The sequence below is a fragment of the Meriones unguiculatus genome, chromosome 8, assembly GCF_030254825.1.
Source record: "Meriones unguiculatus strain TT.TT164.6M chromosome 8, Bangor_MerUng_6.1, whole genome shotgun sequence".
In the NCBI taxonomy this organism is placed as follows: Eukaryota; Metazoa; Chordata; class Mammalia; order Rodentia; family Muridae; genus Meriones; species Meriones unguiculatus.
In genome coordinates this window covers 108535310-108557512 of record NC_083356.1, presented here as the reverse complement: position 1 = coordinate 108557512, position 22203 = coordinate 108535310, and the positions used below count along the sequence as shown (strand labels likewise).

Here is a 22203-nt window from a genome sequence, read left to right as displayed (position 1 = left end):
CACCAACAGCACAGGCTCTAAGAGCAACAATCAATAAATGGGACCTCATGAAACTGAAAAGCTTCTGCAAAGCAAAGGACACTGTCATCAAAACAAAGCGACTGCCTACAGATTGGGAAAGAATCTTCACCAACCCTTTATCTGATAGAGGACTCATATCCAGTATATATAAAGAACTAAAGAAGCTGAAAAGCAGCAAACCAAGAGAGACATTATCCAAATCAACAAAATCAGAAATGAAACGGAGGATGTAATAACAGACACTGAGGAAATCCAAAGAATCATTAGGACTCTATAAAAAAGCCTATATGCAATTTGAAAAATTTGAAAATCTAAATGAAATACACAATTTTCTTGATATATTCCATTTACCAAAGTTGAATCAAGATCAGGTAAATTAAATATCCTATATCCCTTAAGAAAGTAGAAGCAATCCTCAAAAGTCTTCCATCAAAAAAAAAAAAAAAAAAAAAAAAAAAAAAAAAAAAAAAAAAAAGCCCAGGGCCAGATGGTTTCAATCCAGAATTCTACCAGATCTTCAAAGAAAACCCAATACCAATGCTCCTCAAACTATTTTACAAAATAAAAATGGAAGGAACATTACCAAACTCATTCTATGAGGCCATAGTCATTTATAGCACACAAAGACCCAAGAATGAAAGAGAATTTCAGACCAATATCTCTTATGAACATTTGAACATTGATGTAAAAATACTCAATAAAATGCTTACAAACTGAATCTAAGAACACATCAAAGATATCATCCACCATGACCAAGCAGGCTTCATCCCAGGCGTGAAGGTGTGGTTCAATATATGGAAATCCATCAATGTAATTGGCCATGCAAAGAAACTGAAAGAAAAAAAACCACATGATCATCTCCTTAGATGCTGAAAAAGCGTTTGACAAAATCCAACATCTATCCATGTTTAAAGTTTTGGAGAGATCAGGGATATAAGGCACGTACCTAAACACAGTAAAGGCAATATACAGCAAGCTTGTAGCCAACATCAGAATAAACAGATAGAAACTGAAATCAGGGACAAGTCAAGGCTGCCTACTCTCTCCATATCTCTACAACATAAAATTGGAAGTCCTAGCTAGAGCGATAAGACAACTAAAGGAAATAAAGGGATACAAATCAGAAAGAAAGAAGTCAAAGTATCACACTGTTTGGAGATGAAATGATAGTATACTTGAGTGACCCCAAAAATCCTACCCGGGAACTCCTACAGGTAATAAAGACCTTCAACAAAGTGGCAGGATACAAAATTAACTCAAAGAAATCAGTAGCCATCCTGTATACAAAAGAAAAAAGGCTCAGAAAGAAATTAGGGAAATAATACCCTTCATAATAGACACAAATAACATAAAGTACCTTGGTGTAAATCTAACCAAGCAAGTAAAAGACTTGTATAAAAAACAAAAACAAAAAACTTCAAGTCTCTGAAGAAAGAAATTGAAGAAGTTATCAGAAGATGGAAAGATCTCCCGTTCTCATGGATTGGAAGCATTAATAAAATAAAAATGGTCATCCTACCAAAAGAAATCTACAGATTCAATGCCATTTCCATCAAAATACCAACACAATTCTTACAGACCTTGAAAGAACAAATCTCAACTTCATATGGAAAAACAAAAAAATCCAGAATAGCTAAAACAATCCCGTTTGAAAAAAGATCTTCTGAAGGTATCTCCCCACAAGGAGAACAACAAAGCCAAAGCCAAAGCCAAAGCCAAAGCCAAAGCAAGCAAGCAAACAAACAACAACAACAAAATCCACAACCAAAGCTGCGTCTAAGGGAGGCTGCAGAGACTGACATATCAACCAAACACCATACATAGAGAGGCTCTAGATCCTGCTCAGATCTTGCCCATAGACCACTCAATCTCCATGGAGGTCCTCTAGTAAAGGAGAAGAGTCTCTGACATGAACTCAGTTGCCTGCTTTTTGATCACTTCTCCCTGGTGGGAAGACCTAGCTAGCTCACAGAGGAAGAGGATCCAGACAGTCCTGATGAGACCTGTTAGGCTAGGGTCAGACAGTAGGGGAGGAGTACTTCCCCTATCTGTAGACTAGGGAAGAAGGTAGGGGAGGAAGAGGGAAGGAGGGTGGGACTGGAAGGAGATGAGAGAGGGGGCTATAACTAGTATACAAAGTGAATAAATTGTAAATAGTAACAAAATATATACAGATAACTAAAACAAAATGGAGCTCTTCTTCATTCTGATGATCCAGTTAAGAGTATTTGGCCACTTTTGCTCTGGTAAGTAGGGATTAGAAAACTCAATCCTATATGCAAGGGACACTCGGCATCAGTCAGAGAGAAACACTTTTATACTGATCTTCTTCATCAGTTGCTATTCGCATTGATTTTGAAAAATTTTAGGAGACTTTATAGACATTCTAATTTCTCTGTAGGAAACACATGCATAAGTACACTAATTACACATGTTTTAGCCATGATACCTAGAGTCCAAACTTGTGAAGGTATTTTAATGTTAATTATAATCAATTTTTGAAAAAGTTAACCTACTTGAAAGGAAATAAACAAAAAATTTGTATTTCACCACTGATGTCTTAAATAAACAATTTTCTCCTAAGAATAATTACACTGACTTTTAGTGGGCTCTGTTAGACATCTTTACTTTTTACATTTTTGCTTATGTCCACATCATCTTATGCCCCTCATAGAAACAATCTCAATGAGGTCTATTGGAACTAAGTCCAAAACCCTAATGAAAAAGTAGAAACGGTGAGCTACCATTTCCCTTTTGTTATTCGGACCAAAGTCACCTTGTTTTTCTTCTTCCTTTCAGTTCCAGATAATACCTTCAGGGAGAGGGTAAAAAGTGTCCTTGGGATTCACATTCCTGGCACACTCACGTATGCCAATGTTGCTGGTTAATTTTTAGTAAATCAGAGAAGAGCTCTTGCACAGCCACCACCCCTTTCAGAGATACCAATAAGTGCAAAGTTCTGCATCATTCATAGTAAGCATCCATCCAGAGGGCAGCAGACTTCTTCAAAGACCTGGAAAGAAAACAGAGTTGTCAGAAAGAGAAACTCAGTGCAAAGGAAATCCACATGAAACATTTATCAGATACATTGCTTGCTTTCTTCTTTTTTTTCTTTTCTTCTTTTTAAAGTTCATTTATTTTTTATTCATTTTGTATCCTGGTTGTGGCCTCATCTCTCCTCCTCTCCCAGCTCCACCCTTCTTCTCTCCTCTCTCCCCAATTGCCTATTCCTCAGAAAAGGGGAGCTCCCGTTCCCATCTACCCCAGCTCATCAAGTTGCATCAGGAATGAGCATCTCTTCTTCTATAGTCCAGCAAGGTAGTCCCAGCAGGGACAAGTGATCAAAAAGCTGGCAAGTGAGTCCATATAAGATGCAGTCCCCACTTCCCTTACTAGAGGACCCACATGAAACCTTAGCTACCAATATGCTTCATCTTTGTATGTAGCCTAGGTCCTGTTCATGCATGGTTCTTGGTTGATTTTTCAGTCTTAGCAATCTCCTCTGGGCCCTGATTATTTCTCCCTATTGGTTTTCTTTTGGAGTTCTTATATTCTCCAGGTTCTTTCCTTTTTCCTTTCACTTTTCCACAAGACTTTCTATGCATAGCCTAATATTTGGCAGTGACATTCAGCAACTTTTGAGGTGCTGCTGCATAGAGTCTTTTAGAGGACAACCCCGACAGGCTCCTGTCTGCAAGTTTAGTTGAGTATTATTCATACTGTCAGGCACTGGCTCTCTCCCATGGGGTGGGTCTTTGGCATTGTTTGGACATCCCCTCAGTCTCTGCTCTATCTGTTCTATATTCCTGGACATCCCTCATAAAACCCAAATCCAACTGGATCAACGATGTCCATATAATACTGAATACACTAAATCTATTAGAAGAGAAAATGGGAAAGAGCCTCGAACTCATTGCCACAGGAACAGAACACCAACAGCTCAGGCTCTCAGATCAACAAATGGTAAGTGGGACCTCTTGAAACTGAAAAGCTTCTGTAAGGCAAAGAATACTGTTAACAGAACAAAAAGACAGTCTACAGATTGGGAAAAGATCTTCACTAACCCTATATCTGACAAAGGGCTAATATTCAAAATATGTAATGAACTCAAGAAATCAAACACCAATAGACAAAATAACACAATTTAAAAAATGAGGTACAGAACCAAATAGAGAATTTTCAATAGAGGAATCTCGAATGGTCCAGCATCACTTAAGGAAATCCTCAGCTTCTCTAGTCATCAGCGAAATGCAAACCAAAATGACTCTGAGATTCCATGTCACACGGGTCAGAATGGCTAAGATCAACATCTCAAGCAATAGGCACGTGCTAGAGCGGGGGTGGAGAAAAGGGAGCCCTCCCGCATTGCTAATGGGAATGTAAACTTGCACAACCATTTTAGGAATCGATCTGTCACTTTCTCAGAAAATTGGGACTAACTTTCCCTCAAGACCTAGCTATACTGCTCCTGAGTATATTCCCAAAAGATGCTCTATTATACAACATGGATACTTGCTCAACTATGTTCATAGTGTTTTATTAGTAATAGCCAGAACCTGGAAACAACCTAGATGTCCCTCAACAGAAGAATGGATAAAGAAACTGTGGTACATTTATACAAAGGCATACTATTCAGCTATTAAAAACAGAGAAATCATGAAATATGCTGGAGAATAGATGGAGCTAGAAAAGATCATCCTGAGTAGGGTAACCGAAACAAAGAAAGACACACATGGTATGTACTCACTTACTAGTGGATTTTAGTCATACAGGATAAGCATACTACATGGCACAGACCCAAAGATGAGAAATAACAAGAAGAATCCAAGGGAGGATGCATAAATCTCACTTGGAAGGGGAGATGGAATAGTAAGTTAGTGATTGAAATGAGGCAACAAGGTAGCAGAGGGGCAGTAGACAGTTAAAAGCATGGGGATTAGACCTGGGGAGAGCAGGGGTGAGAGGACAGAAGGCCTGTAGAGAAAAGAGAAACTGGGGGTGGGGTTATCTCTGTGACAAGCTGGAGACCTCAGTCAGGGTAGGCTCCTAGTAGGATATGAGGGGGATTCAAGCAGGTACTCCTGTTAGCAGAGGCCATAGAGACTGAAGAGGACACCCTCTAACTAGACTGTCTCCTAGTAAAGGAAGGGGAACACCAAGCCATCCACAAAACCTTTGACCCCATTGCTTATTTTAAAACAATATAGTTTGTGGTCATGTTTGATACTGTGAACCAGGAAAGGGGTCATTGAATTGTTCTCAGCAGATAAATTTGCCCCCCCCCTTTTTTCAGGGGGAAAGTTTGAGTTTCATTTTCATTTTATTCCATTCAATGCCATGTACGTAAATACCATGTCATACCGTCTTCAGCTAACTACCCTCTTTTAAAATGCTGAAAATATAGTTTTAGGGTCCAGGAATGTAACATCAAAACAGACAGAAAGGAATCCTGTCCAGATAGACTTGAAAGATAAATATTAAATAATTGTTCACTCAAAAAGCTATTTAATCAAGGTTATGATAAGGATTGTGATAAGGATAGATTTTGTTTTGAAACCAGTGAAGGGAAAAATTGCCATGAGCCTTAGAGAGTGATTTGTAATTAAGATGGGAAATCAGAGGTGGTATTTTGAGGAATGTTGCAGGCAGGAGAAAAAGTGGCAACGAAATGAGATGTACAGGGAGTGTTCAACAACTAAAGGTAGACCAGATATCTGTATGATAGAGAAGATGATGAATATGGCAAGACTGAAGGAATCAGATAAGATGTGGCTATTGTGGCCTTAACAATATCTCTCTCCCCTTTTAAAAAAAGAACATAATTAAATTCAAACCAGTGGTTGTAAATTTGTCCACTACCACGTCCTGCATGAAAATCCATGTTTATGCATATGATTTTTCTGTTAGACTCACTGCACATGGCTGATTACCAGGTCTGATCATTACACCACTCTATATATTAACAATTTCTCCAGTGGATCAGAAGCTTCGGTGATCCTTAATAACGTATTAAATTCTAAAGCATGTCCAGAGATCTATGGTGAATACAAAGACAAATCCTACATTGATATGAAAGGTCACTAGGGGATTTCTACTAAGAAATACCTAGAATCTAGGAGGTAAATGCTAAATATTTATGTTTCATTATTATTGTTGATACTGGTGTCTCTTAACGCATGGTTGTAATATGGAAAGTTCAAAAGCTGCTGAATAGTTTGGGGGCTGGGAAGAAGGAAAATGAGAGCTTTGAACAAAGGTGAGTTATGTTATTACCTGACAATATCTCCAAATGCCTTCAATATGGGCTTATTTATATACTGCAGTCCATGCTTGTCACACAGAGACTTCACCATTGGGGCCACTTTGTGGTAATTATGGCGTGGCATTGTGGGGAAGAGACTAAGGAAAAAAACAAGAGAAGTGGAACTTACACGTAAAGAGAAACCAAAAATGAGTTTTATTTCCAAATAAAATCATTCTTGAATGCAGACCCAGCCTTAACCTTGTACAAGCTTTCTAGTAAGTCTAGAAGTTCTAGTAATTCAGTTCTCCTACTCTCATCTTTCAACATCTCTGTAATCCATGTGGATGGCAAGGGTTTGGGAAATGCTAAGAGAGTAACTATAAGCTCCATTTAATCTGCTTATCCCTGGTCAGGGCAAATGAAAACATGAGTTAGTTAGCATTTTGAATTTTTTAGGAGAGCAGGAGGTCATGTCTCTTCCATTCTTGTCTTCTGTTCTTCCATTCTACAACCTACCATTGAATAGCTAAGTATTCACTCAGGTCTAGTGACATCTACATGGACGTCCTCAGATGGGAACGTGAGGCAAGAAGGCAAGGTCTGGCACATACCAGCCAGGTAATCTTCCTTGACCTCATACCTTCTCTAATAATGCATGAGTTATGGCTCTATTTTTGTTAGGGTGTTCTAGGATTTACAAAGAATAGAGAACGAGAAAACAGCATTAAGAGCATAAGCGCTCTTTCTTTCTCTGATTCCTAGATGTAGCTTCACAGAAGGAAATGTGAAAGGAAACTTGCTGAGTATTCTGGGGGAGATCAGCTATCCAAGTGTTATCATTTTCCATTTTTTTATTGTATGTCCACTTAACTGATTAATTGGAAGAGTTTCTTCAGATTCAATTGGGAATTTCAGAAGTGACTAGATTTCATTACTGAGTATTTTATAACTTTGGACCTAACTTGATAGTTACATTAAATTGTACTTAAATTTCAATAAAACTTGGTCACTCAATTACTGTAATTTTTCTTCAGCTTTCTTAACAAACTAAATATGCCTGGACACATATACTCACACATCCACGTACCTTCCTCTGACTCATAGACATTACCAGTTCTTAAGACTCAGAATATATGGAATCTAAATTACTGGTCCATTTCTATGATTTGACTTCACTCTCCATTACTGTTAGATCCTCCTTCTCTCCCTCTCAAGCCAGTCATTGGCACTGATGGGTAGCACTCTTTAGAAAACCCTGGTTAAACTTTTTAATTCTCTGAGACTCTTAGCTGAATGGTTGCAGGCTGTGCTATATTGGGCGATGTTAAGGGTCGGCCATTGCTCCATGACGGAGCATTCTCATCACTCACTGGTGTTCAATTTGGAAGTTCAAATGTCCAGTGAACCAGTCATTGAAAAAGGACTGTTCAATATTACAGGTGGCCACAATCTGCAAAGAAACAGCTTGCGTTAGCTACAAGTAAGCCTAAGTGTCAAATAAATGCTAATTATTTGATATAAATCTATTAAAACACATGGTTATTATTTTTACCTTTTAGTAACTATGAGTTATATACAATAAATTCCCAGCCTTCAAGAAGTTTACCAATTAAAAATACTAAGATATTTTGCTAAAAAGTATATATAAAGCAGTAGATATGAAGAAATATGTAGGATTGAAGGAGAAAAATTATACAATCATTCCTTAGCCCAGAAGGCTATGCTCTCATGAATGACAAGTTTGACTGCTGCAGATGGGTTTTTAGGATTGTTGTGGAAAGTGTATGGTTAGGTTAGGACTTGAGGTCCTCTGAGTGAGATGAAGAAATAAAATATTAATGAAGTCCTTTTGTACTAAAATCACAGGGTTAAGAAACAAGTAAAGAAATGTTTATAACATATATTATAGGAAATGTTTTAAAAGCATTGCTTTAAAAGATGTTATCTAAAACGTATTAATTCTCACATAAAAAGGTCAAGGTGGTTGGAAAACAATTCACATAAAAAGAAATGTATATCCATTAAGAAACCCCAGGGTCAGAAGATTGTTCAAGGTTCCTGAATAAACTGCATTGAGAAAAAAAAAAGTGTCTAGTCTACCCAATGACTAAAGATACAGAGGTAGCTTCCAGGCCAATCCTTCTTATGCACGGTAAGGGGTGGGGTTCCTCTGATTGCCAGGGTACAAGTCATCCTATAATTTTGAGTCTTAGATTCACTTGAAAGGCTGTGTCATATGAGTGGTTACAATAGAAAGTCATCACACATTTTCTATAAATTCCCAGGTAATATACCTTTTATTAGGCTTTTATTTTTAAATACATTTACATTTTAAGCATTAAAGTAGAATTATATCACTTTCCTTCTTCATTTTCCTCTCTACACTCCTTCCCAAGTACCTTCTCTAACTCCTTCCATGTCTCACCCTATTCTCAAAATTCTAGCCTTTCTTGGTTATTATTGTAACATATATATGTCCATGTGTGAACAAGTATATAAATATAACCCACTGAGTCTTTTTAATGTTTGTGTGTATAGTTTCAGGTGTGATCACTTTGTATTCAATAAAGGAGTGGGGTATAGTTTCAATAGTAAATCTTTAACTTTGACATCAATGTTAAATTTTGTTTTAGCATCAAAGAGAGCATGGATAAATATGTATAAATACTCAAAAATAAACATGACCCAGTAAAACTTTATATACACAATCAATCAGTGGTTCAGATTTGGCTGCTGAATTTTAGCTGAATAACTTTGCAGGAAATACTTTTCAGGAAAGACTATGATTAAAGTGCTTAGGTTTAAAACTTGCTGCTCTCACTTATTAGTTTTGTGACCATATATGTTACCAAATCTTTTCACAAGTCAGTTTTATCATGTTGTAAAGTAAGAATAATCATTGTGTCCACCTTGCATAGCTACATGCAAAACATCTCACTTGTCCTCAGGAAAGTGTTCTGTGAAGGTGAGTTATTAGTATTCTTATTTAAGGTAAGCAGGCTCTCAGCCAGCCTGGTTGGTAGAATTGTCCCTCGGAAACGCCATCATCACCTGAGTGCTGAGCCAGTCAAGGTTCTCTTCTCTGCTCATTTTCATTGGGATGTGGCTCATCTGGGTAACGTAGGCAATCCAGGGGCTCTCAATAAGCCTTTGGAAGAATAAACACAGAGAGTAGTAACTCCTTTAAGTGTGTTCTAGTTGCAGTCACCTAGGTTTCATGACCTCTGGCTGAACGGCCAGACACTAGAGGAAATGAAAGAGGTTATAAGGTTCGAGTAGCTATCTATTTCCTCTTTGAATGCTGTTCCTAACTATGCCGGGACACAAGTACTTGCCAATATGCTTTGTCCCATTTCACAACTCAGAGCATTGCTGGCAAATAGTCTACTCTAGCTTTGGTGTAAGGATGAAAGACACCGGGAGCTGAATGCTTGCCTGGTATGCATGAAGCCCAGTTCAGTTCCCAGCACAAGAAAAAAATCACCAGCTTCTCTAAGAACATTTGTAAAGTAATTGAGGGCTTGCCACCAGATAGAGCTGGGTTCAAGTTCTGTCTTGGCACCAGTCTTGGCCCTTACTTGTCTATCACCTTAGGGCAGGTGATTTAATCTCTCCAAGCTTTAGTTCCTTGAGCAGAAAGAAAGAAGGTGATACCGTCTACACTGTAAAGCTGTGTGGGGATTACATCAAACAAAATGATGCCTGTCAAGCCCTTAACCTATTGTCTGATGCACAGTTGCTCTCATTATCCTTACAACTAACAGGGGTTTAGTATAGCGATACAACGGGATGAGAAACAAATTAGAAGTTTGGAAAGGGCTATATATGTAAAATAGTGGTTTGAAGCCATTTTGGTTTTGGAAAAAGTGTCTAGTCATGACAGAGCATAAAATTTCCTTTCCCTATCATATTCTTGGCGCGGTTCTTTGTTTCTATTGTCAAAGCAGCTTAAATTATAATGGCCTTAGAGAACAACTGACTTGGCTTCATGGATAATCTGAGAAAGTGGGGAAAAATCAAGTTGGGCAAATTCTTCTTAGATGAAACTTGTGTTATTCAACCACTTGAACTGCTACCTTTTGGTTTGCTCTCAAACTTCTCACAGGAGTGGGCCGCATTGTCATTGTAGTTTGCTAACTACAAATAGATCTAGAAGAAGAGGGTAATACAAATAAGAGAATATTCTTACTTGACCAAATATATGAGCAACACCGTTCCAAAAATTCCATAGAAAGGGCCAAATGTGACGAAATATCGAATGTAAAAGCTGCTAACCCAAGCAATGTCCTGCAGAGAGAAGCATTTCCGTTAGAATCCTTAAACGTGGTTTTAGACCCTGTTTTGGGCACTGTCTCAGTCGGATGAAGCCACAGCTGGAAACACTCCATGCTCTCAACCCATTTTCTCTCTGGTCTAGGTTTAGGAAGTGGGATGTGCCACTCACCGCCCAGTACTTTCGAAGGTACATCACTTGCATGGATTGGAAATTGAAGTAGACGGGCATCAGTAGAGGAAGTGCAACTGGAAAAGATTAAAAAAAAAAAAGGGCCAATGAGCAACGTGGACCCTAGTGCAAGGCAGTGTGTGTTCACTTCTTCTGTATGCTCTTCTCAAAGTGCTGCCCTTCAGAAGGGGCTCAAGATGTGCATCCAGAACAACATGCTGAGCTTTTCATACCTCAGCTAAGGAAGGCCTTTGGCTGACAGTTCCAGGTTCAAGTCTCCTGAAGTAGTGAATGAAATATTGAAGCAAAGAGTCATTTTGGTAGACATTTCCTCCAGTCTTTTGTTCTGAGATTTCAGGGTTTCCCAAGTCCTGGAGTCTTTTAGGCCCTTTATGTCCTCAGAGTGGGTTTTGTTATAATACATTGATAGAAGAATGAAGTCAGCATACTTATTTCCCGATACATACCTGATTTTGTCACAGCACCAACACAACTTCCAAGACCACAAAGCGATCTCAGGGAGACCCTTAGGCTTTGAGCAAGTGTCTTTTCCCTGGCCAAGCTTTAGTTAGCTTCCTTTGAGCTTTGTCCTCAACTAAATCTCAGGCTTGACCAGCTAGGATTACCAATTACCAGCACAAATGATTTCACGCATACCCACTGTAGCAGCCTAAAGCCAGAACAGCTCAATCTCCTTAAGGTTCCTGCTTGGGAAAACCAAATGATGCCAAAATAATTTGCTTTGTACCATCCACCTGACAAGAATAGTCTGGCATCAAAAAAAAAAAAAAAAAAAAAAAAAAAAAAAAGAATAGTCTGGCATCATTTTTCTTAGAGAATTAGTTTAGATTATATATAAATGCAAATTATTTCTCTCTTCCTTTGAGATGTTTTTGTTATAACTCAAAGGCCAGATGGCCTTCCTTTTGAAATATTAAGAAAAAGGCCCCTGTTTCCTAGGGGGACCAGAGCCCAGCAACAATAAACACCGTCTACAAACAGAGATGTCTAACTGTTTCACACTCCTTCCTCCTCCCTGACAACACCCTTTTAGTACATTTTTTTTTTTTTTTTTTTTAGTATTTGGGAAGTCTTCCTCTCACCATTTGTTTCAGCAGAGTTAAGTTCAGCTGGTACTGAAGTTTTTATTTCATTTTACATTGGTCTGAAAAGAATTTTCCAAGTCATCTTTAACAATGTGTGGCTATGTTTTTTTGTTTTTGTTTTTGTTTTTTGTTTTGGTAACAAATTGAACTTGACTTATCTATACCTGAGTGGCTCAGCTGGTATTCCAAGGGATGGGACACCGGGAAACTGCTGACAGCTTGTGACATGTGGAGTGAATTTACACCCTATACTCATTCCCCATAAGCTTAGAGCATACTTCACTACTACAGAGACATGGTATTACTTAGTCAAGTTCAGAAAATAAACTTCTTTTTTGTGTGAAGCTACATTTCCACTTAGGCTGGTATCAGCTACCTTTTGAAATGCAGCACAAAAAGGATGCAATGATGGGTGCAGGGTGAAGAGGCTGAATGCCAGTGTGGAGGAGAGAGACTGGATGGGTCGGCCCACTTGACAGGTAATTTATTCAGGGGCCATCTTCTATAGCTATGTTATAAGCGACCACTAGTTACCTATGTGGGCAAATAAGAACACGTGACAGCTTCTAGGCCTCAGAAGTTCTGAATTATAGGGAATCATTTATAAAGCTACTCTTGTGTGTTGCAGCCTTTTTGAAATTGTCCCCATTCCCCTCCATACTGGGAAGCAAAAATGTCTCTAGACCTTGTTCAATTGTCCCCTGGGAGAAAAATATTCTCAGTTGATGACCACTGTTAAACAGGCTGTGTTTGTTTCCTTCCCTGATATTGGTTTCTTTTCCAAATGTGCAAGTCTGTGTCAGATGAGTAGATTTAGAAGCTACGTGAAAGCTTGTTTATAAGTGACCAGAAGTTTGATTTTATTTGATAATAATAATATTGGTATTAGAATTACTGAACTAGATGGTTTTGCTTTCAGGCTTGGCAAAACGGTGTTCTATCTGTCTGTCTGTCTATCTATCTATCTATCTATCTATCTATCTATCTATCTATCTATCTATCTATCATCTATCTAGTGTGTACGTATGTATATATGTGTGTATGTATCTATTATCTATCTCTCAATCTATCTATATCTTTCAATCTATCTGCCATTTATCTACCTATGTATTATGTATGTATATATGTCTATAAATCTCTTAACTATCATTTAAGGGTTTTGTGCATATGTTACAGCTGTTTGCTGAAAGTTACAAGCTTTCTTCCAGGTACAAAATTTCTTGATGCTCTTTATTCTTGGCTCTGTTTTTTCTGGCATTATATGGAAAATGCTTTCAGTATTGTTTTTCACCTTTTTTCTTCCTACAAAAATGTTATTCTTTTGTTTCAAAATTAGAATTTTCTAAGACAAGGATTCTTGACTCCTTGATTACTATTCTGCTTTCTGACCCTCTTTCAGAGTATCTTTTCTTCCTTGCCCAATATCTAGTACGATGGGACACCTGTAGAAATGCCTGTTTTCTTTTCCACTTTAATCTTCATATTTTTCCACCAGTGAGTCTGAAATAAGATCTGTTATTTTATCATTAACAAATCAGATAGGAAAAAAACTCAAATCAGATATGGGTTGGTTTCTGTGAGATAGTTCAAATGTCTTCAGCTTGACTAGTGTTTATAAGAAAAATAGCTTCAGGAGACTCACCCATGTAGAAGTATAGGTGCTGCTTCTCATAATCAATGTATTTTATTTTCTTCTTGCCATACTAAAAGAACACAGAATGGAGGAAAGAGTCATTATTCTCCAGCACGTGCTGGGGGGGATAGGTATAATTTTAGGACTCATTGCCTGTCAAACTTGAGACACTAGAAGAACCAGAAGAGGCTTGGGAGTAAATAGTGTGCCTTAACTGACTGTTATCCATGCCCAGATGGATTAATGTTTTTACTTTATGAGTCTATTATCATTTTAAAGAAATTCTCATCTAAAAAATTTAAAATTATTTTTCTTTGTATGATTTTTAAATTTTTGAAATATATTCTCTTCATGCATATTGTTGACTTTAAAATACACATTTCTGTAGAGCCTTTAAATCTCTTCCTTATCTGTAGTGCTTGGACTCTGTCTTGAACATCATGCTCTATTTCTACTCCTTCATCCAATAGATGCTTATTAAGTGGTTTTGTGACAAATGGGAATAGATACTCCTTTCTGTCTTTCTCCTCTTTTTTCTTGTATATTTACATCATGGATTTCAACTTTAACTTACTATTTCTAAGGCATCAGGAAGATACTGTATATAATATAACATATCCCATATGTAATATTTTTACAAACATTATATATAATTATTCATCATGTGTAATTATAAGAGTCCATTCATAAACTAGAAGTTGATTAATTTCCCTGGCTTCTTGATCAGTTTGATCTGTGCTCAGGACACAAAATATTAGCAATTACTTTGTCCGAAGGCATAGGGTTAGTGATTGTATATCTCCAGTACCTGGTTGGAATTTAGTGAAGGGTTAAACGAGAGAATGGTAATCCACACACACACTCTTCTCTCCTCTGGTAGCTCAGTTATAACACTAGAGGAAGAGTAAGGCTCACTCTACTTAGTTGCTCTTCCCCTTTCTATGTGTACATATCTTCTTTCGTCTAGATAATGTAGTCAACATCTCCTTTTGTTGCCATAAAGAAAATGAAACACTATGGTGATGAAATCCTAATATCTATTTGCAGTTGCTCTCAAGACTCCAAATATCTAAGTAGTTAGAAATGAGGAAAAGGATGAGATGGAAGATGCTTGGGGCTTGGTAAACTTAGGTGGACTGCTTGAGCATTATCCTGAGGAAGGACATTAAGTCTCTCTGATCATGGACAGGAGATATTCAAGATGTGGGTTAAGAAAGTCATGTTTGAATAAAGGGTTAGAAAGACTTTTAGGAAAGAGATGAAACTCACAAGAAACACCACCGCTGTTGAACTACGCCACTGAATTTCAGAGATGGAATAACTGTAAGTCTCACTTTAAGCTATACTGTCTAGAACTTGAAAGATCTATGAATAGGCCCACAAGCAGCCTTTAGAATTTATAGAGGTGGTCTCTGTATTTGTGAAGTGGTGGCATGTATACAGAGAACACAGCTCTGGACGGTGCTTTAGAGGGAGTCAGGCTCCATGGACAAACCTTCTATGCTCCAGGGAGACATCAGAGACACCAACATATCACTATTCTAGTGTTAAGCGCAGAAGTCCACAAACATCAGGGGAAATCAAAGTTTATATAGAGCTATTGTTAAAAGCAGTTTGTGATAATAGATAATACTTTTAACATATATAAGCAATAATCTTTGATTTCAAATTCATTTGGGAGAGAAGATAAGTCCCTTAAATATGGAAAAAGCACATTTCTAAAAGTTACATAGTCTTTGGGTTCTATGTAAGACAGGTGTAGGCAACAAACAACAAAACAGGAATCACATTTTCTATTCTATCACGTAAAGTCCTGGAAGAAAATGTAAATCTGTTTGACAGTATGTGCTTCTCAGGAGCTATCATTCTCTTAGAGGAGGGATAAACTTCTGCTTTATTCAGTATGCCTCTTTTGTTTAAGAAACAATCTCTTTCCTTGAAAAATTCAGTACATTAAATAGTCTTTTAGATGATGGATTCAAGTTGACATTCTGAAGAAAAATCAACAACTGAAAAATTCAGCATATCACTTCTATTCTCTAGTTTTTGTTTGAAAGTCCAACCTGTGGGTGGGATTTACAGGTATTACATAAGTCATTGGTGACTTATTTACATAAGTGACTCATGTAAATCAAACACACCAAAATGGACATGGGCTAAAAATAACAACATAGTTACTTTTAACTGGACTTGAGTGAATTGAGTTAGCCAGTGTGTAGATGTTTGTAGTCTCGTGCTAGCCAAAAGCACTGCATTGTTTTCTCTGTGAGCATCTCTGCATATCCTTGCTTTGAAAACAGGGAGAGGCATGGCAGGAGATGAGGGAGAGGGAGGGAGACCGGGAGGGGACGAGGGAGGGGCTACAGCTGGGACACAGTCAAAAAAAGTGAATCAAGTAAAAAGGAAAAAAAAAAAAAAAAAAAAGAAAACTAATGTTGGCCTGCTGCCTCAGAGGTAGTGATGAGCACTGTGGCCCTGTCACTGGGATTGCTCAAGCAGGCGACACAGCTTATTATATCTTCTGCTGTGAGAGTGGCCTTTACAGCCAGAGAGTCATGACTCTTAAAGTTCTTTTATATCTATAACTCCAGACTTTGTTATTTCAGATCTGTATCTGGACTTCAAAAGAGAGGGAGAGGCTCTGAGATACTTTGACACTAGAACAATTGAAATCGATCTTTCCACTTCCAGGAACGTTTTTCTAAGTTTGATGGTAGTTGAATGCACCTTGATAGGCTGAGTATCTCCAAGCAGGAAAAGGGGTCCCACATCAATGTCTGGATCCTTGGGGTAGATATTTGGTTTTACATGATGTTGGAAGTGTCGATAATTCCACCAGCCAACAGACAGGCCCTGGGAAGAGAGAATTCATTACCTAATGGAATTTTCTCACCAAGTAACCCTCACTGTTAGAGTGTTCTGCATCTTCACCTTGAAAAGAAGAGGTTTGGCTTCTCTAGTTGATGTTGCTGCTGGGCCACAGGATCACTTATTAAAAAGAGGGGCTCAGAGCTTATGAAGAAATAATTTTCCAATTCAAGGACAAAACTGCAGGCTAACAAGAACTCCTGGGAATGGAAACATAATTTACTCATATGGAATGATTTTCCAGGCTTCTTTTATAGGAGCCCAATCTAAAAAATGATTCTGAAGTAGATGGAGTAGTGAGTCTTATTTCTATTTTATATAAAGGAGTCTTAATTAGTCCTGGGGAAAAAGTGGCCCTAGGTATGAAACTTCAATGAATGTGTCAAAGAATTATGAATATGAAGTGTTCTCCTTGGAGGACTCTGCTCAGATCATTCTAAGTCCCAGCTTAACACTCTCCTATGAAAATAAATGAAAATAAAAGCATTATTGCTGTTGACAAGCTAGAATCATATTTGATTAAGCTGCTAATAATTCTCTCTCTTACTCCAAGTCTGAGCATTTTAATAAAGCAAAAGGTTTGGAGGTCTCTCTCCTGTTTGTATACTAGCTTTTAAATGCTGATGTGTAGGCTTTGTTGAATCACTCATCTTCATTGAGGCTCAATTTCATATGAACATGATGACATTTAGTTCTGCTGGTGGCTGAAGGAGATATGAGATGCTGGAGTTATAATGCTGAGTTTCTTTAAGAAACTCAGTTTCTTCTCATTGGTGTTAATTGCTTATAGAAAACTGAATAGCAATAATATTTTACTGTGTATCTACTATCTCTTAGTAATTAATGTATTATATATATATATAATGTCTCATATATATATATATGAGACACAGCTCTGTCCAATATAGAAGCTCTGTCTATATGTGGATAGATAAACTCAGTCTCAAAATTTTCTTTGAAGAATAAATAAAAAAATAAATGCAAATTATTTCATCAGTTTTTATGTTGGTCACAGATTTAAGTCATAATATTTTGGATATTATGTTATAGTTATAAGTAGGCAGTTTAAGTATGACTATATAAAATTTAAGATGAACGGTGTCATTTAAAACATTCATTTTGAGAACTTAATACATCAACATGGTGTCTCTATCATTCTCAGTCTCTAACTAGTTTTGTGTCCCTAACTCTCCCTCCCAATTTCATGACCATTTCTTTAATTGTTACTGTTACGTGTACACATATACACTCATATGCATACATATAGAGCCTACTGAGTTCATTTACTCATGTTTACAATGTACCTACTTAATTATCTACCTACTCAAAAACATGCAGAGCGGGATGTGGCATCCCTCTTTCCCTCCAGTACTCCCTAACACTTTCATAGTGGGGTGTCTAGCTCCAGTTTATATCTTTTGCCTGCCTGCCTGAGCAGCCACTTTTTAGATGCTTCCCTCGAGGGTGTCTTATGGTTACTCAGACTTGTTCTGTCCCAAGCTGCGTTTATCACTTGCCTGTCGGGTCCCATTACATTCTGTCCTACTCCTGTCAATCTATACACTTAAGGTTTCACTCACTTATTCACTCATTTGTTATTTATTTTGAAGTATGTCAGATATATCAGATTCTGAGCTTGGTAGGTACTTGTGATGCTAAGAAAGACGTGATATAATGAGGTTCCCACACTAGTAATATACAATCTACTGGGAACAGCTGACAGCCAAATGCAATGATAAGAAATGATTCTCCTTTTAAATATCTCTTCCCACAGCTGACATTTGGCCTCTTCCTCCAGCTGACTCTACTCTTTTAAGCAGTGACTGCCTATGGTAACTGGTAACATGGGAGACAGGTTTTAGTGCTCAGTAGATCAAGAAACAGATCTTAATAGTACAAAGCCCTGGAGGTTAGAACAGTGGCCAACTTAGTGATGGGTGTGATCTAAACAACTGGTTCCACCTGAATCCCTGAACACTCTTACCAGAGACCAAGGAGAGCTCTCTACAGGCAGCAGAGGACTGCCAGCCATGTGCCCGGCTGCCCTGAGACCACTCTAAATGGGGCCTCCTTAGGTAATCCCCTATTCCTAAGCTATGTCCCTCATCCAGAGCAGGAGAAAGAATCTAGTCTTTTGACTGAAGTCAACTGGAATTTAAATTCTTGTTTGGCTTTCTACTAGGCGTGTGACTTTGGAAATTTCCTTAGCCAGAAAATGAATATGGTTCTGAGGATCATAGGAAGCAACTGCTTGAAACTTCCTCTTCCCTACCCCCCCAAATTTTTATGATATAGTCATAGACTATAGTCAGGCTAAGTCTTAATCTCAAATATTCTGCTCCATTATCTCTATGATGATACTGTGATTCTTACTATTTATAAAATGTTTGTATGGGAAGATCTTGAAAAAATGTTATATGCCCATTTCAAATATTTGGGGCATTAGTAGCTTTAATTTTATTAAAAATCTTTTTTTGGAATATATGTACATATACAAATAGCATATGAAGATGAGAATTAAATATAAATATAAAACTCATCCGTTTCATGTACACCTGGTCCTGGAGATAAATTTATTAAGTATTTTGAATAATTTTCAGCATGAAACAAAGTTTCATAGTATGGATTTTTTTATTCGTGTCATCACCTTGATGTTAAAATTTATTTAGATTTTGAAACACTTCATATTTGTATTTTTAAATTAAGAATATTTGATATGTATAAGAATGGAAATATATGTAGACATTTCATATTTCATTTTCAGAAAAAAATATCTGAATGTCTGTATACTCTAAACACTAGAACACACACACACACACACACACACACACACACACACACACGAGATATGCTGAATAAGAATCCAAATCTACTCACGCCTTTCTGAGTTGAAGGGGAAACTGATGTTGAGCCTAGTTTTGAAATTTAGAACTGCAATTATTGTAAGAGGTGGGGATGTTGCTGCTTATAATTTTTTTCATCATCTCCTTCCCTCCCACTTTACCACCCAGAAGTAATTTTCTCTTCTGAACATGGTGAAGCCTATATTTATTTTGTTCATGAATCACTGGCTTTGTCTGCAAAAAGGCAAAGTATATTTGCTCTGCTTTTAGAGCTATTTCTAATTTTTCTGATTCAAGTCAGAAGTCATCAAAGATATACACATTTCAAGTAATGAAAAATGCCTTTTAGAGACATAGTAGAAAAAGACCTCTGTATAAATTTGGGTTAATGGGAAAACAGTGTCTTTAGAAAGAGCCAGCAAGGGTGGAACTCACTGGAATTAGTCAATACCAAAACAGCTGCCAATAACCTTGAGGGCAAATGACTTAAGTCTTTTGTATCCTCAACACAGGGCAGGAAACTCTACCTGAATCTCACAGTGATAGAAAAAAAATGGCTCTATTTTATTTTGTAATATTAAAAAAAAATCAAAACGAATTCAGAAAACTCATCTACTTAGCAATAGTGGCTACAGTTGTAGAAGAAAGTACCTCTGGGAATTTTGTGATTAAATGAATCTTTTCATACAATGTGGCAATTCCTTGTTTATTTTCGGGGACAGACATGTCTCTAATAGGAACTCAAGTCCAGCTCTGTTACTTGGTCTAGCTTTGGCTCCATCTGCTGAATGATAGAGACAGTGCCTAAGAACAGATGATCTCTGTAAACTGATGGTCATCTGACTTATAGTCCTCCTCTTAGTACTATCATGATCAACCACTTTTCTTATTAATTCTGAGTCCTCATTTTGGTTGTGAAATTATTGTTCCTAATATTAGCAGCAGCTGACGTGACTATTTCTTGTCACTGTGTTACACATGTAACACAAGTATTACACATAACTGACAATATTCCCACAGGCTGAAGCTCTTATCCATCTACATTCATATCCTTTTCAGTGAAGAAGCTGAAGCCCAAACACACTAAGTCACTTGCTTGGAGTGACCAAGTCACAAGAGGCTGAGTTTCAGTTTAAGAGCATTTGTTGCTGGAACAGTAGTTCTTGGTACTGGCTCCAGGTTAGAATAATCTGAAAAGCTTCTAAGATCTTCACCCGGGCTGACACCCACACCCCACCAAAAATAAATAAAATCATCTTTAATTGTTTAGGCGTACCTACTTTTACCAAGACCCTCATTTTCCTCCAAATGATAGTTGAAATGGAGAAACTCCACTCTGGCCTGCATTATTTAATACTGTGGCATTAATTTCTCTACTTAACCAATTTGTAGACATTGGCTTAAATAGTAGCCCCTTTGAAGACTCATTTTATTTTAAAAACAGGGTGCTGTACTATCTACCTCATGAGTCTTATGTGAGTCAGTAGCCTCAGGGGAAACAGCTCTGCATTTGGCACCTGGCAGCTTTCACCATCAAGTTCCTGCAGACCATAGTTATCATTTGCTGCCCATGGCTGCTGCTCATTGCTCTCCAGTGTCTTGGGCCGGGCATTCTCTTCACACTATTAGTTAGTTGCCCATTTTCAGGCTGGGAAACCAAGTAGTTATCTTTGAGAAGTAGTAGAAAGAGATGACATGTTAAGACAGAAAAGCAATCCGAGTCAGTGCCTGAAGAGGTTCTAGCTTTCCCCAGGATGTTCTAGCTTGAATGGAAGGGTTTGTTTGAGATGTCTTGGTGAGGGGGCATTTTCTCCCCTTCCGATCCAGAATTCACAGGAAAAAAAAAAAAATATATATATATATATATATATATACAGTTAGAGAAAAGCAGAGACCCAGCTTATGTTATAGGATGCTAAAGGCCAGAGAAGAAGTGATGGTCTTGGGGTGGAATCATCAGAGACAAAATCCTTAACGTTGGTTCATTTGTTCCTTCACTCATTCATGCACAGAAGCTTAGTGAAGAACTATGTACAGGAACTCACTAAGTGCTGCATAAGAAAACACGCCCCTTCTCAGACAATGTCAGTTTTTATTATCAATTCTTGCTTTTTACAGAAGTCTGAGTTTTGTAATCCTCCTCTTCAACAGAATCATTGAGCCTTCCTCAACTACTCTTTATTTTATTTACTACCTGTCTTCAGGTATTTTTCTTTTATGTATTCAGCCTCAATCTTCCAGGATTAATTAGGTCTGCTGAGTTTCCTTAAGGAAAATCTTTACATCTGTTCTAAGAATATTACTATTCATGGTTTTATAGTTCACATCTAGATTTAAAGGACACAAACATTCTTCTATGAACATCCCCTAGGAAAATGTGAATTGAGCCAAATAGTTTGTCAGAGTCATTAAAAAATACTAAACACTTTACCCTCTAACTTTAAAATTAGATTTTGCTGTATGTTTTGTAATGTTATATTAAATATTATAATATATATTCTATCTTAAAAATGCATTTTTACTCATTTGTGACTGTCATAATGTGCTTTGCTGTTTTGAGCACACAAGCAGGAGAGCACAACCACCGCCTAGGAGGAGTTCCATTTAGGAGACTCTCTCGCATCTTCCCACGTCCTTACCTTGAGATGACACATTACAAATTTGTGCATCAGGTGATTCCACTTAGACTTCTTAAACATGGAAAGGTGTCCTATGTCATGTTGTAAAAATGAGCTTTGAGCCTAAGAAATAAAGGGTTAGAGAAGTCGCAGATCAAGAAAGAATCATGAAACCCACACACATACTTGCAAGCCTGATAGAGAATAGTGGAGACCTCACTTGATCTTCACCAGGTTTACTTTCAACATCAGCATTTCTACAACCTCCATCCACATGTGCAAGTGCTTACTCCTGCCTCAACCACTTTCTTTGTCTAATAAGTGTCTAATAAGTTTAGAATCTTTAATTCTTAAGAGCTAAACAATTCTGGGCAAGTTATACAGTAGCTCTGATCCTCAGCAACCTGTCTGATTTCTCTTGGATAT

General features: G+C 37.6%; 1 protein-coding gene across 1 annotated transcript in view; it reads right to left on the bottom strand.

Moving 5' to 3' along the window:
* Window positions 1-2468: 2468 nt before the first annotated feature.
* Window positions 2469-22203, bottom strand: part of LOC110551972 (fatty acid desaturase 2-like protein FADS2B) — a 39991-nt gene continuing 20256 nt past the window's right edge. The window contains exons 4-12 of the mRNA XM_021642897.2: window positions 21799-21900; window positions 16176-16301; window positions 13458-13518; window positions 10710-10786; window positions 10455-10552; window positions 9317-9413; window positions 7636-7715; window positions 6295-6420; window positions 2469-3034 (exon numbers count right to left, since the gene is read on the bottom strand). Of these exons, the coding sequence (XP_021498572.1) occupies window positions 2986-3034; window positions 6295-6420; window positions 7636-7715; window positions 9317-9413; window positions 10455-10552; window positions 10710-10786; window positions 13458-13518; window positions 16176-16301; window positions 21799-21900 (816 nt within the window). The 3' untranslated portion in view covers window positions 2469-2985. The remainder of the gene's footprint in view (window positions 3035-6294; window positions 6421-7635; window positions 7716-9316; window positions 9414-10454; window positions 10553-10709; window positions 10787-13457; window positions 13519-16175; window positions 16302-21798; window positions 21901-22203) is intronic.